At 42.9% G+C, this 17570-nt stretch overlaps 1 protein-coding gene across 1 annotated transcript in view; it reads left to right on the forward strand.

Moving 5' to 3' along the window:
* The window catches only part of LOC126095459 (lutropin-choriogonadotropic hormone receptor-like), a 669001-nt gene that overhangs the window by 614339 nt on the left and 37092 nt on the right, over nt 1-17570 (forward strand). Inside the window, exon 13 of the mRNA XM_049910251.1 lies at nt 12979-13271. Coding sequence (XP_049766208.1) covers nt 12979-13271 — 293 coding nt within the window. The remainder of the gene's footprint in view (nt 1-12978; nt 13272-17570) is intronic.

A 17570-nucleotide genomic window follows, 5' to 3' on the forward strand; every position in this document is an offset into this window, starting at 1 on the left:
GTAGTACTCCTCGATAATAACTTTCGTGAAGAGACCATCGACCCAGTGTAGCAGAAATGTGATTCACCCGAAGAGCCAATACGTTTTCATCTATCGACGGTCGAATTCCGATGGTCCCCTATACATTGTAATCGTAATTGTCGATGTAGTTGGGTCAACATTTGAACACACAGAGGTGGACTGCAGAGGGGCTCCATGTTCAACAGCGTACGATGAACGGTGTTCTCCGAAACACTTGCGCACCAGCATTGTGCTGTTTCGACAGAGATGCCACGGATCACCGTCTATCCTACTTTACAGAGCATAGCCCGCATCTCGTGGTCGTGCGGTAGCGTTCTCGCTTCCCACGCCCGGGTTCCCGGGTTCGATTCCCGGCGAGGTCAGGGATTTTCTCTGCCTCGTGTTGGCTGGGTGTTGTGTGCTGTCCTTAGGTTAGTTAGGTTTAAGTAGTTCTAAGTTCTAGGGGACTTATGACCACAGCAGTTGAGTCCCATAGTGCTCAGAGCCATTTGAACCATTTTTTACAGAGCATACAAGCAACCGAACCCCACGTTCTGTGAAAAGTCGTGGACGTCAACGTCCAACCATTTAGAGCCTAGTGATGGTTTCACTGACTTTCTACGTCATTCCGTAGATGCTCACGACAGTAGCACGTGGACTTTCTACCAATGTCGCCATTTTCGAGATACTTGTTCAAAGGTCTTTGTGTAATAATAATCTGCACTTTGTCAGAGTCGCTTACCTAAATGGATTTCCTGATTTTCCGCCCACATCGTCGCTAGGGAGATCCCCCGTCTGTGACTTCTGCGCTCACAATACTTTTGTTAACTCGTTACGTGCCTGCAAAGCCACCAGACGGTATCCAACTTCGCGCTGGGCAGTGGTCGTAAATGTTTGGCTGGTCAATGCATGTAGATACTGCCTGCATAGGATATTTCAAACAGAGTTCGTAGTAAAGAAAATAATTAATGAAAACGTCGTACGTGATGTTGAAGTTTTGAAGCAGGATCTAATTTTTCACGTATCTAAATGTCTATGACGTGTTTACTCCTGAACTGTGTTCCACAATGATATAATTTTGCCGCCACACTGAGTGGTATATGTGGAGATTGCGTGCATTCTATGTTGGGAATAGAATCTGTGATAAAGAAACAATAAATTAAAAATATCATGTCTGATACTTAACTTTTTTGCATGAACAGAAAATATGAAGTGTGTTTTTTTTCGTTAACTTTGTGGATGTTGTCAGCGAGAAAAGTTTCTTGAATGTTTGACATTATGTGTAAAGTATTTTCTAAATCTCTAAGTGCTCTCATTCTCAAATACCTGGTGAATAAAGTAGGATATTTGCGCACCATCTGCTACGCAGTCTCCAGACACACATTTTCTACCTGTAGTACTTGTCTTATTGTGTTAAACTTGTAACATAAGATTATACCTCTTCATGAATATATCATGACTGAAATCTGGGTTCGCAGGATAGAACGGATCAGATGATTGTGGAGAGGGCCGTAATCAGTTACTGCCAGTTGCACAAAACACACAAATTTTTAATTTCCTAAGAACCACTTAATTACACATTGCCTTAAAAGGATCAAAATAAAACAATATATCTGAAGGCCTAGTTAATAAAACTTGAGATACCTCCTGGGCTGAAAGGCCCAAAAACACACCAAAAACAAGAACGTCTGAAGGCCTCAACACAAGTTAAAAAAAAAGCTTCAAAGAATACACATGGCTGAAGGCCACATCAAAAAAATATTTCACGTAAATACTCGGCTGAAGGCCACACTCAAGACATTGAACAACTCAGGGCTTAAGGCCTAGATAACAAGAATTTCAGACAGAGGAAAATTAAAAGAAAAATGTTTTAAACAAATGAATCTTCAAATTTTAATTTAAGATGGCTGAAGGATTTTAAAATTAAAACGAACTAAATTAATAGACGGCTGAAGGCCTCGCACAGTACTTCAGTTAAAATGAAAATCACAATCTAAAACGAGCAGAACATTGGTGCTCAGAATTGTTGCAACGGTCGGCCTGAGGAGGTAGCTCTAACGTAGGGTGAGGTGAGACAGGCAACCAAAGGTAAGGTTAAATAATCGGATGGCAACCCGACCCAGGGATAGCTGAAGGAATGACCAACAACCTAATCAATTCCCTTCCTCCCGACCTACGGCAAGACAACGGAAAGTATCAGCTGAGGACGACGATACCAGCAGCACTACGTCTTCAAAATGGGCGTCTAAAAACGGACGAGGCACAATAACCACTCTAAGAAATAAATATGGACGAACAACTAAAACACTGTCGAACTACACGATGTGCCGGACAGCGTCAACACGGCGAGGAAAAACACACTGCCGGAAAACTACGCTAACGACCAGGGCAGGTAACTGGGGCGTTAACGGTCACAAGGCAGAATATACCGCTGGTGCACTTCACTGGTAAGTAACAACCAATTTAATAGTTGAAGACCATGCAGGAAGTCGGCTGCCTGGCCGGTGTGAACGAGCGGTTCTAGGCGCTTCAGTCTGGAACCGCGCGACCGCTACAGTCGCAGGTTCGAATCCTGCCTCGGGCATGGATGTGTGTGTGATGTATTTTGGTTAGTTAGGTTTAAATAGTTCTAAGTCTAGGGGAGTGATGACCTCAGATGTTAAGTCCCATAGTGCTCAGAGCCATTTGAACCATTTGGAAGTCGGCTGCAAAATCTCGCCGACTCTAACACACCATACGTTGCTGCTAGCCGGAACGGCCCAGGAAGCAACAACCGGCAATGAAGGAAGAGATGTCACAGCAGTTGAGGTTTGATAACAGGTTAACTGATCACTCAGCTTGTGTCCAGATTCGGTGGGGAAAGAACTTTGTAGCTCTCGCAGCTAGCACCATACAATCCGACCGCGCTTGCACGCCTCCAGGGGTCCTTGTCTGACCGCGCGCCGTGGAGACTTCCTCGTTGCTCTGTCACAACCGACCGACTGCATTCAACATGCAGAGAGCGTTACAATAACCGGTCAGTCAAAACCACGCATGGTTCCGCGGAAACACTTCCACAAACAACTCGAATGATACTAAAACCAGTCACTGAGGAACAACAAGGACGAATCACAAATAGACACACACGGAGAACTCAGAAGCGGTCGGAGACCAAATACACGTTGTCCGATGAGAGGACCGACCGAACGACCAACCAAGGTCGTCCCCAGTCAAGTCACGTGTGTCAGCAACGATCGGGTGAATCATGGGTGCCCGGACCCCACTGCTGCTTCGTCCCGACTCAAATCCCGACACACGGCGACCCGCGAATCATGGGTGCCCGGACCCCACTGTTGCTTCGTCCCGACTCAACTCCCGACACACGGCGACCCGGAAAAACTAGCGTTCGCTCCAAAGATAATACGACAGTGCTCTTATCGATACACGCTGCTGCTGCCACTCACAGGCAAGCAAGCCAGAAACTTAGTGTTGCCAGTAAATCGAATAAGAAACGAGGCGACACTACCGTAAACACCAGATGACAAACAATAAATGGCATGAACATGAGCCGCGCACGGCTTAGTGACAGCATTTTAAATTTTTAAATTAGGTCATAAATCAAGTGAAATACTGAAAATCAAATTTTTCTGCTCCTGGAAGCCGTTGGGTAGACAACCTCATGGGTTCGGGGTTTCGGGACAATCGCTTGGCAATATGAATACCGTGTTTTGCAAATGTAATAAAAGTTATATTTAGACTGTACGCGTTGCGATTTATTTTAAAGCATCTTTAGAGGTTACTTAAAAATCTGTTTCCGTCATCGTAAACAGTTTTCAGTTTCATATTACCACTATTAAGCGTTGTTAAACTGTAATTAACAGATTCGCAAGAGAAACTACGTTGTTACAGTTATGACTGAAGACACTTTAAAGTAAAGGGAAACGCGTATGATATATACAATCCTTTTGTTGAACTCGGTGCTACGTAACCTTCATTACTTGGTACATATTCACGGAGAGTAGCAGTTCCTGCCGCGTTTTAAAGTGACTGTCACTGTCAGGGTGTGACGCTCGTCTCCGGTTCCTGTCTCCGTTTCTCAGTCTGTAAAAACGGAACCCATATAGGATAACTTGCCAGCCTGTCTGTCTGTTGGACCGTTAAAAACCCCTTTTCTCAGGAATGGGTAGACGTAACAAAATGAAATTTAAGTCACATATTTATGTCTATGGCCTCATGGTGGTATAATAAACGATAGCTTCAAAACCTCAGTCCAGTCAAAAGATACGACCATTTATGTCATGTATTTTGATACTTTTAAACTCAGTCATCAAGACCTGCACGTACTTGTGTAAAATCTTATGTGACTTAACTGCTAAGTCCCTAAGCTTACACACTACTTAACCTAAATTATCCTAAGGACAAACACACTCACCCATGCCCGAGGGAGGACTCGAACCTCCTCCGGGACCAGCCGCACAGTCCATGACTGCAGCGCCCAAGACCGCTCGGCTAATCCCGCGCGGCTGCACGTACTTCCCGTTGCTATACAATCATGAAATTTAGCAAGAAGAATAGTTTCACAGTACAAGTAAAGAGAAAATTCCGGACTTGTTAATTCCTACTTTTAAGACACCTTTATACAGGAACGGACGAACGTGTCAAGTTGAAATTTATATCACATTCTGAGGTCTATTGTCCTTTGGCGGTGTAAAAATGTTAGGCTTCTAAGTCAATGCAATCAAAATATACTGTCATTTATGTCACATAGTTTGATAGCCGCAAACTCTCTCTTTGAAATGTATAGGACACTTCCCCTTGACGTCGAATCATAAAATTTGACAAGAACAAAGGTTTCAAAGTAAAGGAAAAGAATCATAAAACTGCTATTTTTTAATTATATCACACTTTTCTTTTAGTCATCAGTCTTCTGACTGGTTTGATGCAGCCTGCCACTTATTGCTCTTCTGTGCCAACCTTTTCATCTCAGAGTAGCACTTGCAACCTGTGTCCTCAATTATTTGATGGCTGTATTCCAATTTTTGTCTTCCTCTACATGTTTTACCCTCTACAGCTTACTTTAGTACCATGGAAGTTATTCTCTGATGTCTTAACACATGTCATCCTGTCCCTGTCCGCCCCCGGCAGCTGAGTGGTCAGCGCTACAGAATGCCAATCTTCAGGGGCCAGGTTCGATTCCCGGCTGGGTCGGAGATTTTCTCCGCTTAGGAACTAGATGTTGTGTTGTCCTAATCATCATAATTTCATCCTCATCGACGCGCAAGTCGCCGAAGTGGCGTCAAATCGAGAGACTTGCACCCGGTGAACGGTCTACCCAAACGGAAGCCCTTGTCACACGACATTTACATTTTATCCTGTGCCTTGTCCTTGTCAGTGTTTTCCACATATTCCTTTCCTCTCCTATTCTGCGCTGAACCTCTTCATTCCTTACCTTATCAGTCCACCTAATTTTCAATATTCTTCTGTAGCACCACATCTGAAATGCCTCATTTCTCCTCTGTTCCGGTTTTCCCACAGTCCATGTTTCACTACCATGCTATTACTCCAAACGCACGTTTTCAGAAATTTCGTCATCAAATCGAGGTCTATCTTTGATACTAGCAGACTTCTCTTGGTCAGGAGTGCCCATTTTATCAGTGTTAGTCTGATTTTGATGTCCTCCTTGCTCCGTCCGTGATGGGTTATTTTGCTGCCTAGGTAGCAGAATCCCTTAACCTCACCTGCCTCTTGACTATCAATCCTGATGTTAAGTTTCTCGCTGTTCTCAGGTTTACTACTTCTAATTACTTTTGTCTTTCTTCTGTTTACTTTCAGTCAATATTCTGTACTCGTTAGACCGTTCATTCAGTTTAGCAGACCGTGTAATTCTTCTTCACTTTCACTGAGGACTGCAATGTCATTAGTGAATGCCATCACTGACATCCTTTCACCTTGAATTTTAATTCCGTTCTCGTACCTTCCTCTTATTTCCATCAGTGCTTCTTCAATGTATAGCTTTAACAGTGTGGGCGAAAGATTACATCCCTGTCTTGCAATCTTTTTAATCCGAGCGCTTCGTTGTTGGTCTTCGTTATTTGTTATCCGGCTTCAAAAATGAAATTAACGTTATCGAATGACTAAGAATTCCTGGGACAGATTCTTGCCAGTATCAATATCGATAACAGGCAAAAATCGTGAAGTTTCCGCATTCCTGGAGTGGTTGAACTGTCTGTTTACATAATTAAGTTTGTACGGAATCTTTAGTATGCGAGTCCTTCTCGCGCCTGAGCTATTTTTACTGCAGACACTTCGTACAGTCCGCACTGATACGCCAGGAAATGGGCGACTTCATGGGCACGTTCGAAGACGATAGCTTCTCGGCCATTCTGTTACGTCAGCACCTCGATCTGCCTTGCTGCATTGATTCCATGAAACCGACTGGCACCAATACACTATTTCACTGCCATGCCTTATGTAAGCGAAGGAGAGCAACCCTGATTGCTTGCGTCCAGTTCTATACCATCTACAGCGCATCAAAGCGACCAACGTGCTCTTTTAACGGAGACTAATATTTTATCCAGTGAGGTCTCATATATTATGGAAGATAGCACACAGGACACGACAGATGCCACATCAAACTATAGTCATTTTCGGCTCTGTTCCATTCGCGTATTGAGAGGAAAATGACTGTGTATATGCCTTACGTTCTCATATTCCCGTAATTAAATACGCCGTGGACTCAGCAGAATGGTCGCTGTCTTCTTTCTCGTATCTACATCTGTAACTATAGTTAGCAAATCACCGTACATTGCACGGCAGAGTGTGCGTCCCACTTTATCTTCTATGAGGGCTTCTCCGGCCCATTACAATACTAACAACGCGTTTCTAAATTTATTAGTTGTCTCCTATTATTCTATTATCCAAACTCTAGAGCAGTAGTATACAATTTGCCCTAATAGCGTCTTGTATGCGGTGTTCTTTCCGTTCCCTTGTCTCTTTTAATTAAATTGTTTTCCATGCGCTTCAATACTGCTGATATTATGTGGTCTTCCTAGATCCTATAGCTTCTTGGTATTAACCGTAAATGTTGAAACAGCTAAACAAGTTCCACAATTTTACCATTAAATTCGTAATGGAAAACTTTGATCTTATCGACATTACCTTGCATTTATACACGTGAACTGACGTACGGCGGGGAGAGCCGTGGAGTGCTCGACTGGCAAATTTAGGTTTCGTAACAGATTTAGCATTTAAGTTTTACCGCCATCGCCCCTACCCCACCAAAGGAAATTCATTTTCCAATATTGTAGCTTCCTCTCGATGCTTTGTTTCTGGGCGAAGAGATTAAATCAAACCGTTTCTTTAAAATGAATCTATTAAAAAAAAAAAGTGACGTTCGGGAAATTTAGGCTCAACTGAATTCTTCAAATGCGAGACGCCAGTATAAATAAAAATGGAAAACTGGATCTTAAAATAAGAGCAAAGATTGGTTTTTGACCCACCGTGTTTCGTAGTGGTCAATTATCAAGCAATTAATGGTTCAAATGGCTCTGAGCACTATGGGACTTAACTGCTGTGGTCATCAGTCCCCTAGAACTTAGAACTGCTTAAACCTAACTAACCTAAGGACATCACACACATCCATGCCCGAGGCAGGATTCGAACCTGCGACCGTAGCGGTCATCAAGCAATTACTTCAAACGGATCGTATGTAGAGTTTGCCAAATGTCCAGAATGTTATGAAAACCTAGTATATACCTAAGTATATTTTTGGTGCACACTAAGAAGTATCCAGAGCTCTGGCGCACAATACCTACGTAGAAAGACTATTCATACGAAACGAGAATGACCATGTAGGCATGTAAATACTGGATGGCTATAATTATACTTTCCCTATTTAACACGTTATAACACGGAAACTAATGACCGTATGAGTACCAAACTTAGTACCATTAATGTCAAGGAGAAGAAAAATAATGCAGAATGAATTCAAATGAAACACTTTTAATATGGTGTTACGGTAATCATGCCATTAGATAACGGCACCTTTACTGCTTAAAAGGGGCTCAATATGGCGCTCATTAGACTCCAGCAGAGTCTGAAAGTCAGGATTTCATGCTGCACAGCAGAACGAACCATGTCCGTAGGTATGCTGTCTACTACTCTAGATATGCTGCGCAGATCAGCACATGTTTGAAAGTTCCCCCTGGTAAACCCTGTCTTTCAGGTAGCCCCACAACCAGAAATCACAGGGAGTGAGATCAGGTGATGGTGCCGGGTAAGCATTTGGAAAAGATCGGCTGATAATTCGATAGTTTTCAGATATGTTTCGGAGAAACAGGTGAACTTAACGAGCGATGTGCGGTGGGGCTGCATCCTGCATGAAAATTGTTGAGTTCAATGCGTCTTTCTCCTGTAGGGCGGGTATGACATGCTGGCGAAGCATATCGCAGTAACGCTGGCCAGTCACAATGCTCATCTTTAATCTTTGAGCGCCAAACTGTTCAAAAAAGAATAGGCCAATGACGAAAAATGATGAACGTAGCCGTGGTACCACACATTAGCGTGAGACGTTCACCATGCAGAGGAACCTCACGCACAGTTATTGGAGGTGAAGATCCCAACACTCGACAATGTAGTGTGTTCACCTCACCCGCCAGAGAAAAATGAGCTTGGTCTGTCTATAGAATGGTCCAGGGCCAGCCCCCGTCAACTTCAATGATTGCGAGAAAGTGGAGAGCGAAGCCAACACGTCGTTGTGAGTCTTTTGGTGCAAGCTGCTGTACGATGTGGATCTTCTACAGATACGATTTGGGAATGGTTCGTAGAACCTTCCGTACATTGGAACACAGGCCGTTCAACTGCCATGACACAGCGCGCACTGTCTGACGATAGGTAATTGTGCGCGGCGTTGTCTGCCGTAGCAACAGCGATTTCATCAACCACCTGTGGTGCAATCGGTCGACGGCCTCTTCCCGGAGCGACGCCCAGTTCTGCAGTCGATTCGAACTTCTTCATCACGGTCCGTACAGCAGGTGGAGAAAGAGGACTTTACCGTGATCCTTTCAGCCCGCGATATCCTCGAAGTACAGCTATAGCATTGCTGTTGTTTTTATAACAGAGCTTCACCAACAATGCCCTGATCCTTTTGTCCAAGCTCATGTTGACACGTCAACAAGTCCACTGCGACTGGTCAGGTGTGTGAGATTATGAATCACGATGACTGATCACGGCCCTGGTGGCCATAGTTGGAACTAGACGGTGGCGCTGTGACGCATGGAAATCATGCAGCCCATACTCTGGACATTATAGTTACCAAGTTTGGTACTCTTGCGGTAATTATTTTCCGTGTTATAACGTGTTGAATAGGAGAGTTTAACTATGACTACCCGGTATTAATGGCACAGATTTATTAGGTTCCTCTGACATCTATCGTTGTCTTAAGAACATGAAAGTGAAAGGAGGTAAAGAAGCAGGTGGAATGGATCGATTATCAGACAGATCGCACATTAAACTAGTGAAGGAAGATGTTACATATAAATTAAACGAAAATATCAATATCGAGAAGGGAAGTTGCTACTCACCATAAAGCGGAGATGCTGAGTCGCAGATAGGCACAACAAAAGGACTCTCATAATTAAAGCTTTCGGCCATTCTGCCTTCGTCAACACTAGACACACATACACACACACGCTAGTGCAACTCACACACACGACTGCAGTCTAGCAACTTTCCTTCTCATAATTGTTATATTCATCCTGGATTTTCCATTGTTAACGAAAATGTCACCGACGTATAATACAACCATAAACTGATAATACTGAGACAAGTTGTGAACACTGTAATATAATACTTGTAGGACAAAATACAGTTGGTGCGTAGTGGAGTTACCATAGTGAATCAGCATCGAGCTTGTGTCGTGCAGTGGAAACATAACAGTTACGTACGAATAAAAAAATCTGCACCTCTATCAAAAGCTGAAGCATATATCATGCAGATAGAATGTACGCTAGCTAGATTGGCAACCTGTGTGCTACATACAAACTTCGAGAGACTATATCAACCGTAGGTGCGAAGGAAGCAGACCACCACGGAAAACGTTGGTAATCCATAGAAACACAACAGGTAATGTTTTAATGGTTCCTAACAATAACGCGCCCATCCGATCTAAGCCCAACAACTATAAATTAAGTAAGCGATAAGCCAGCCGCTGTGGCCGAGCGGTTCTAGGCCTTCAGTCCGGAACCGCGCTGCTGCTACGGTCGCAGGTTCGAATCCTGCCTCAGGCATGGATGTGTGTGATGTCCTTAGGTTAGTTAGGTTTATGTAGTTGTCAAGGGGATTGATGACCTCAGATGTTAAGTCCTATAGTGCTTAGAGCCATTTGAACCGTTTTTTGAAGTAAGCGGTAAACTATCCGTAACTTGTTAAATGCATAAAATAAACAGTCATTTATGATCAGATAAAAAGAGAAGCACATTTAAAAAAAAACTGCCGTCCATGATCAAGTCTCAAGCTCTTAACTATGACAGCAACAAAAGGTGAAGCATTGTGTTACGCTAGACAGCTTTCCTAAGCACGTACAGGAAGCTACACCTAAACATTGTCATATCCTACAATAGGCTGCTGAAGTTATCTGAACTCTTACTTTTCTTCAGTTCCATCTATTCATATTTCTTCTTTTTTCTGGTCTTTATTCCGTATCTTCATGGGGTCCACATGTTAAGCTGGATTTAGGAATGTTTGTGGTGCAGGATGAGCGGACACCCTTCCTGTAACTAATCCTTTCCCCTGTAAGGTTAGTTGCACACCAAAACATTACTGGAAACAGTCACATCCATCAAAGATCTCAGAGTATGCATATACCGTAATTTAAACTGGGAAGAACACATAAAGCTAATGATAGGAAATTCTGCGGAACAATAGTCAAGAATCCAGTCCATTAACGAAGAAGATAGTTTACAAAAACCTTGTTCGACAGATACTTGACTACTGCTCACTGGTCTGGGTTCCTCATCAGATGCCGACCTCTGTGGCCGAGCGATTCTAGGTGCTTCAGTCCTTAACCGCGCTGCTACTACGGTCGCAGGTTCGAATCTTGCCTCGGGCATGGATGTGTGTGATGTCCTTAGGTTAGTTAGGTTTAAGTAGTTCTAAGTTATAGGGGACTGATGACATCAGATATTAAGTCCCATAGTGCTTAGAGCCATTTAAACCATTTGAACCTTACCAGATCCGGTTGATAGAAGAAACGAGAAGATCCAAAGGCGAGCTTCGTCACAGCTTCATTCAGTAAGCGAGAGAGTCGCGTAGCTGCTCATCCAACTCCAGAGGAAGCCGCTACTAGGGAGGCATTGTGCGGCGTGCTGTAGTTTATTGTTAAAATTCCGAGAGCCTATTTACTAGAAGAGTAAACCAGTATGTGACTTTGACGGACGTTCATATAGCGAAAGAAAAGAAAAAAATTAGGGGACAATTAGAGGGATTATAACTCACATGGAGGCTTACCAACAACTGTTCCCGACTGGAACAATGAAGAGGGAACCGGCACGAAACATGCTTCTCTCCCCCACAGCCACGCACCTTGAAGTGACTTGTGATCACGGATGAAGGTAACCAGTGCACTTGGCGCAACTTCTAGTCATGAAGTAATGTACACGACTATTTGCCACAATGAAAAATTATTCCACCTCCAGGATTCGAACCGACTAATTCCGAAACAGTGGCGCCCCACAAGAATGCACTAACGACGTCAGCTACGGAGCCCAGTACTAGGCTACTGACGCCATCACATGTAACACTTACACTGACGAGCTAAAATATTATGACCACCTGCTTTATAGCGTGTCGGGTTATCTTAACGCAGTATATCACCGATTCTGCGTATCATTGATTTTGCAATTCGTTGGTATATTTGTGGAGCTTTATGGTACCAGGTGTCTACGCACAAGTCATGTAATTCCCGCAAATAACTGGCCGCTGATTTGCATACGCAGTGATGGCACTCGATAGCGACCCAGATGGGAACCATCGGATCCACATCAGGGGAATTTGGTGGCCAAGCCATTAATGTGAGTTCACTATAATACTCCTCGAACCGCTACACAGAGATTTTGACTTCGAGACACGCAGGAGAATGTCTGCAGTAGCATAATACTGCTCCCACCAGCCTGCGTCAGTGGTGCGGTACACATTCCGTCAGCCGTTCGCCTGGATGCCGCCGTTTGTGGAGACGACTAAGGATCTGGTGTAGCAAAATCTTGATTCGTCCGACGAGCCGATCCGTTTCCAGTGATGCGTGGTCCAACCTAGATGATCCCAAGCCCACTACAATCGTAACTGACGATGTCCTTGTGCCAACACGCGAACACGAATGGTCGTCTGCTGCTAAGCCCCCTGTTCAACTATGTGCGCTGAATGGTGTGCTCCGAAACACATGTGCATCCACCAACATTTGGCTCTTTCACCAGGGCTGCCACAGATCGCCATATACCCTACTTTACAAGGCAGACAAGCTCACGTTCTGTGAACAGTCGAGGACCTCCAACCATTTAGCGCGTAGTGGTTGTTTCAGTGTGCTTCTACCATTTTCCATAGATGCTCACTGACAGTAGAACTTGAACATTCGATCAGCTTCGCCGTTTTTGAGATACTCGTTCACAGGCTGCGCATAATAATTTTCTGCCCTTTGGCAAAGTCGCTTAGCTCAGAAGATTTCTGCATTCGCAGAGCATAATTTCGCTAGCATAGTCCCCATCAGCTTGTGCTCGGCTTACATACTTTTCTTATTGCGTCACGTGCCCGCAACGCCAGCAGGAGCACTCCAAACTTCCAGTGCGCAAAGGTCGAATGTTTTGGTTGATCAGTGTATATGGCGTTGCATGCTGTCATCACTAAAGTACCCTACTTAACACCTCTACATCTACATCGATACTCTGCAGATCACATTTAATTGCCTGGCTTATCGAACCACAATTCTCAAACTTGTTGCGTCTTCCACAGGAACCTGGGCGAGAACACGTTCCCCGTGCTGCCGACGGCCGGCCTGGAGCGGCTGCTGGTGCTGAAGGTGTTCAACAACCCCGAGCTTCGGGAGTTCCCCCCACCGGAGCGGTTCCCGCGCGTGCAACGCCTGATGCTGGCCTACGCCTACCACTGCTGCGCCTTCCTGCCGCTGCTGCCACCCGACCTGCCTCCCAAGCCACCCCTCAAGGACGCCGTCATCTTCCCCGAGGACTCCGAGTTCGACATGAGCCTCTGGAATTCCAGCCTGACCGATATCTGGCCTCAGTTCCGTGAGTGCTGCACCGAGCACTAAGCACTGCAACCGCATTTGCTAAATTCCTCATCAAAACCTGAGAATATAGTCTAGTGAAACAATTATAATTCTCGTTGCTGGGAAAATAAGTATATATTGATGTACTTAAGTCATTTTCAGTTGATCATATACGTAAGTCCAAGTGTAGTTTGTCTGTGCGTGCCACTACAGCTCCACAACCCAACCTCGTTGCCAGCCCCTTGTGGGTTACATATGGTAGCCCTCCATCCCTTGTCCATGATGAAGATGTCGGTTGGAATTGCGTGGATTAGTTACTAAGACATGGGAGTCAAACTTGGCATTCCATTTACAGACTCCATTCAAGGAGCTGGGAACCGAGTGACAAAGCAACTGGGACTGGCCGAAATGTTTCTGAGTTTTAACTGTTCAAAACAGAATGTTTTGGGATGTTATAGAATTTTCTGGTTCAAGGGCTTTCTACAGGGTTCCAGAGTGGTATAAAACGGGATAAAAAAGGTTCGAGAATCTTCTAGAACGACAATGTTCTAGAATTCTCCAGAGTGTTAGAAAATGTTACACAACATTCCACTACCCTGTTGTGGATTATAAGGGCATATAGGACGGTGATGAGGTGTATGCACCAGTTACTTTCCGAAATCAATTAGGGCAGATCATCTTTATAACGTTCTTGAATGTTATCAAGTGATCTGGAATGGTCTCAAAAAACAAATGACTATAAAGACAAAGCGAAATCGTTTTTTCTCAGCCAGTTAAAAAACTGTTCCCTATACTTATAGGATGCAGTCTGCAGATTGGTTTAGGCACTTGTTTCAGTTTAGTAGCCACCTGTGTATCTCGTGCAACGAAACCCTTTCATTACTTCGACTGGTATAAAATTGAGTAAACTAATTATTAAAAGAAAAATATAAGGGGCGTTTTACATATTCAATCCCTTGAGCAAAAGGGTCAGGCGTTTAGAAAGAAATGTACCAGATGTTACGCTGGGGAGGAAGGAGGGAGTAACAGAGTGATGAAAAAATCGGTATGCTTGTCCATTACTTGCAGCGACAAAGCCAGTTGGAAAATACGATTAGTACTCGACGCCAGAGACATCAAAAAATGTTTGGTATCCATAAGGACTAGCCCTGAAAACCTAGAAGAGCATTTACATACATTTCACTAAATAAAGTTTCTTAACAGCATTTGTTTAAGAGTTTCTTACTGGTAAATTACGTAGGAAAGTAATTTCTTGAAAGGATACCTGCTGAAATTACTTATTTAAGGTCTTATCCTCTATTGAAAAGGGTAAATAGAAGTGTCCCAAAAAACACCGACAAATATTGGGGACAGGTTCCTAACAAAGAAACAAAAAAAGAATTATAGTAAACATTGCCTCTGAAATGCATACCTTAAGAGCTATGAGCACTTTTTCATGTTTGATACTATGAAACAGATGTCTTCCACGGCAAGGACTTTGCTTTCCATATTTAGAAGGAAGTAATATAGACCGAACCAAGGAAAATGCAAGTAGAGTAAACATGGAGTCTAGTGAAATACATCTCATCTACTGAACAAGAATGCACTTTAGAGCCCATATTTACATGACATTTTTTTCTTGTTTCGGTCCAGACTACCTCCTCCCTCCTCCCAAAATATGGAAAGCAAAGAGCTTGAAGTAGAAGAGATGCATTTCATAGTATGATAACTGAGGAAGTGCTCATAGCTCTTAAGGTATGCATTTTAGAGCCCATGTTTAGTAAACATTTTTTCTTCTTTTGGTGTGATGAAAGTGTCCCCAAAGCCTGTCGGTGTTTAATTGGGACACGCTGTATATAGCAGTTCTAGATAAAGTCCATGGCCAATAGCTTCTAGGGCAAATCACAAGGTAACTTGCTGATTGCCACTGTCACATGATCAGAATATGTTGTTCTTAAACAGAAGATTTTGCAAGCATTCAGGGAAGCAGGAGTGAGGCAACTTGCAAAAGTCAAACTTCAGACAGGCTGAAATAAAATTTCTTATAAAAGATAACAGTATAAGATGCGCCAGATGCAGAACTGCAAAATGATTACATTGCAACTTCTTTCAATTTTTTACCCAATATTATACCTGTTTCGACTATTGACTGATTACATTTAAACTTTTATATAACGCAGTCTGAGGCAGTTCATGTCTGTCATCACACTCCATACTCTAATGAGTAATAATACACCCACTGTGTCAACATGGGACTCTTTGTTTCCTGTACCTTCATATGATGTAGTTGTCTCGGAACACCAGCTTTCAGTGGTACTGCATATTCATCCTGTACCAATAAAATTTTGATTTAACATGCCAACTACTGATGACAAGCGAGTAATAAATATTTTCACATCTGTGATGAATGACTAACAGTTTAATTATCATACTAGAGAGGTATATTATGTTGACCACTCACATTCTGGACTGACATTTCTTTCAGAACTGACCATACATCTTTAATTTTGTTCTGACAGTTATTCACTCTCTTGGTGTAAAGCATTGTTGTAGCCTGTCTAACGACATTCCTCAGCATTACGTAGCATTGTCTGTAGTGAAATCCTGTTAGCGGGCTCTGATTCTCCTTGAGATTGTGATGCAACTCCCGATTTCTTCTACATAATATTCTAACGCCATTAGTTACCAAAATCAGTTGCTTATTAGTACTGCATGATTGACTGCAATTATTTTTCATGGGAAAGAGCTATCAAAAGCGTAATAAGTATTTGAAGAGATGTGTTATCTTTACCCTTCAAATTGCCTGTATGCTAGAAGTCTCGCCCTGTTTCTCCTTCGAGATTGGCTTTGGATCTCTGCATTGCTTGTGGGCCCATATCTCTAAATCTTTTGTTCACTGACTTGGTATATGACTATTCTTTGACACCTTTCCCTATTGCAGTGTGTGCGTGTGTGTGTGTGTGTGTGTGTGTGTGTGTGTGTGTGTGTGTGTGTGTGTGTGTGTGTGTGTGTGTGTGTGTCTGTGTATGTGTCTGTTATTAATTTTTCTTACATAGCGGGCATGAACTAAAAAATAACCTATGAAGATATTGTCTATAAACGTGCTGTTGTTTCATTGAAATCTTGTTTGGAATACTTCTCTCTGCATCATACTGTAAGTTTTAGGTATAGCCATTAAAATTCCTTTCTCTGGAGAATCCTACAGAAAGACTATTTTGAAATACCGACACAAAATATACTTCTTGTCTTCCCTAAAAACCAAGCCTACCAGAGAGTCAAGCCTGGAGAGGAAAATCGCGTAATCTGGACTGGGGGATTTGTAGAGCCCTATAACGAAATTTTTTGCTTGAACATTCAAATTTTTCTGTACACCCTTAAAATATTAGGTTTTTACAGTGTTTTGATATTCTCACTCTTTTAAATGAGATATTACGCTTGGCGTAAATGGCCACTCTTCCATTTTGCAATGAACTCCTTGCAAAGAAATCACGTATGAAGTACCCCTCCATACGAAGTATCCCTCCATAGGAAGCCTTACTATTTTTTCGCTACTTAAATGATGAGATACAATAATGTCAGTGTTAAGATGTATCTTTAACTGCCTTAATATTTTGATAAAACAAGCTTACTGTGCCTTCTGATCAGTATTCATCATTTACTGAAACAACTTGCAGCATTATAGGAACGTCCTTCGGACAGGAATACCCCATACGTGAGTTCATCCTGTATACACTTTATCGCCGGTATTTGGTCTTGAGTGAGTCGGGATCGACTTATTGCAGCTGTTATTGACTGCCTTGGGAGAGCTCTATGTTTTCCATTTAACAACAGCTATACGGACCTTGATAAATTATTACTACATTATTTTACCTTGGCACTGTTGGTATGTGAACGTCTCTGGAACCCTCGAGCCTATGCATACTTATGTTGATGGCCCTATCACTTTAATACATTCTTTTAATTACGTTTCAGACGTGCCTTCCATTTTCTTTTACTTCGGTCTTCAGATGTATTGATGTTAGTCTCATATTCTGAGCATACACATGATATTAAGAGCCGATTGTTGAATAATTGCTTTTTTGGTCTATGTTGCACGATGAAATTACCTGTAGGTGAGAGATTTTATCTTTTTCAGTTGCCTGAAAATCACAAATTTTCTGTAATCTCTCACCACCTGGAAACACGGACGAACTACATGATTACGATGATGGTGATGATGATGATGTTTGGTTTGTGGGGCGCTAAACTGCTCAGTCATCAGTGCCCGTAAAATGTCCCAATCTTTGCACAGTCAAATTTTAGCCACGTTCACAAATGACGATGATGACGATGATGATGA

The sequence above is a fragment of the Schistocerca cancellata genome, chromosome 8, assembly GCF_023864275.1.
Source record: "Schistocerca cancellata isolate TAMUIC-IGC-003103 chromosome 8, iqSchCanc2.1, whole genome shotgun sequence".
NCBI lineage: Eukaryota > Metazoa > Arthropoda > Insecta > Orthoptera > Acrididae > Schistocerca > Schistocerca cancellata.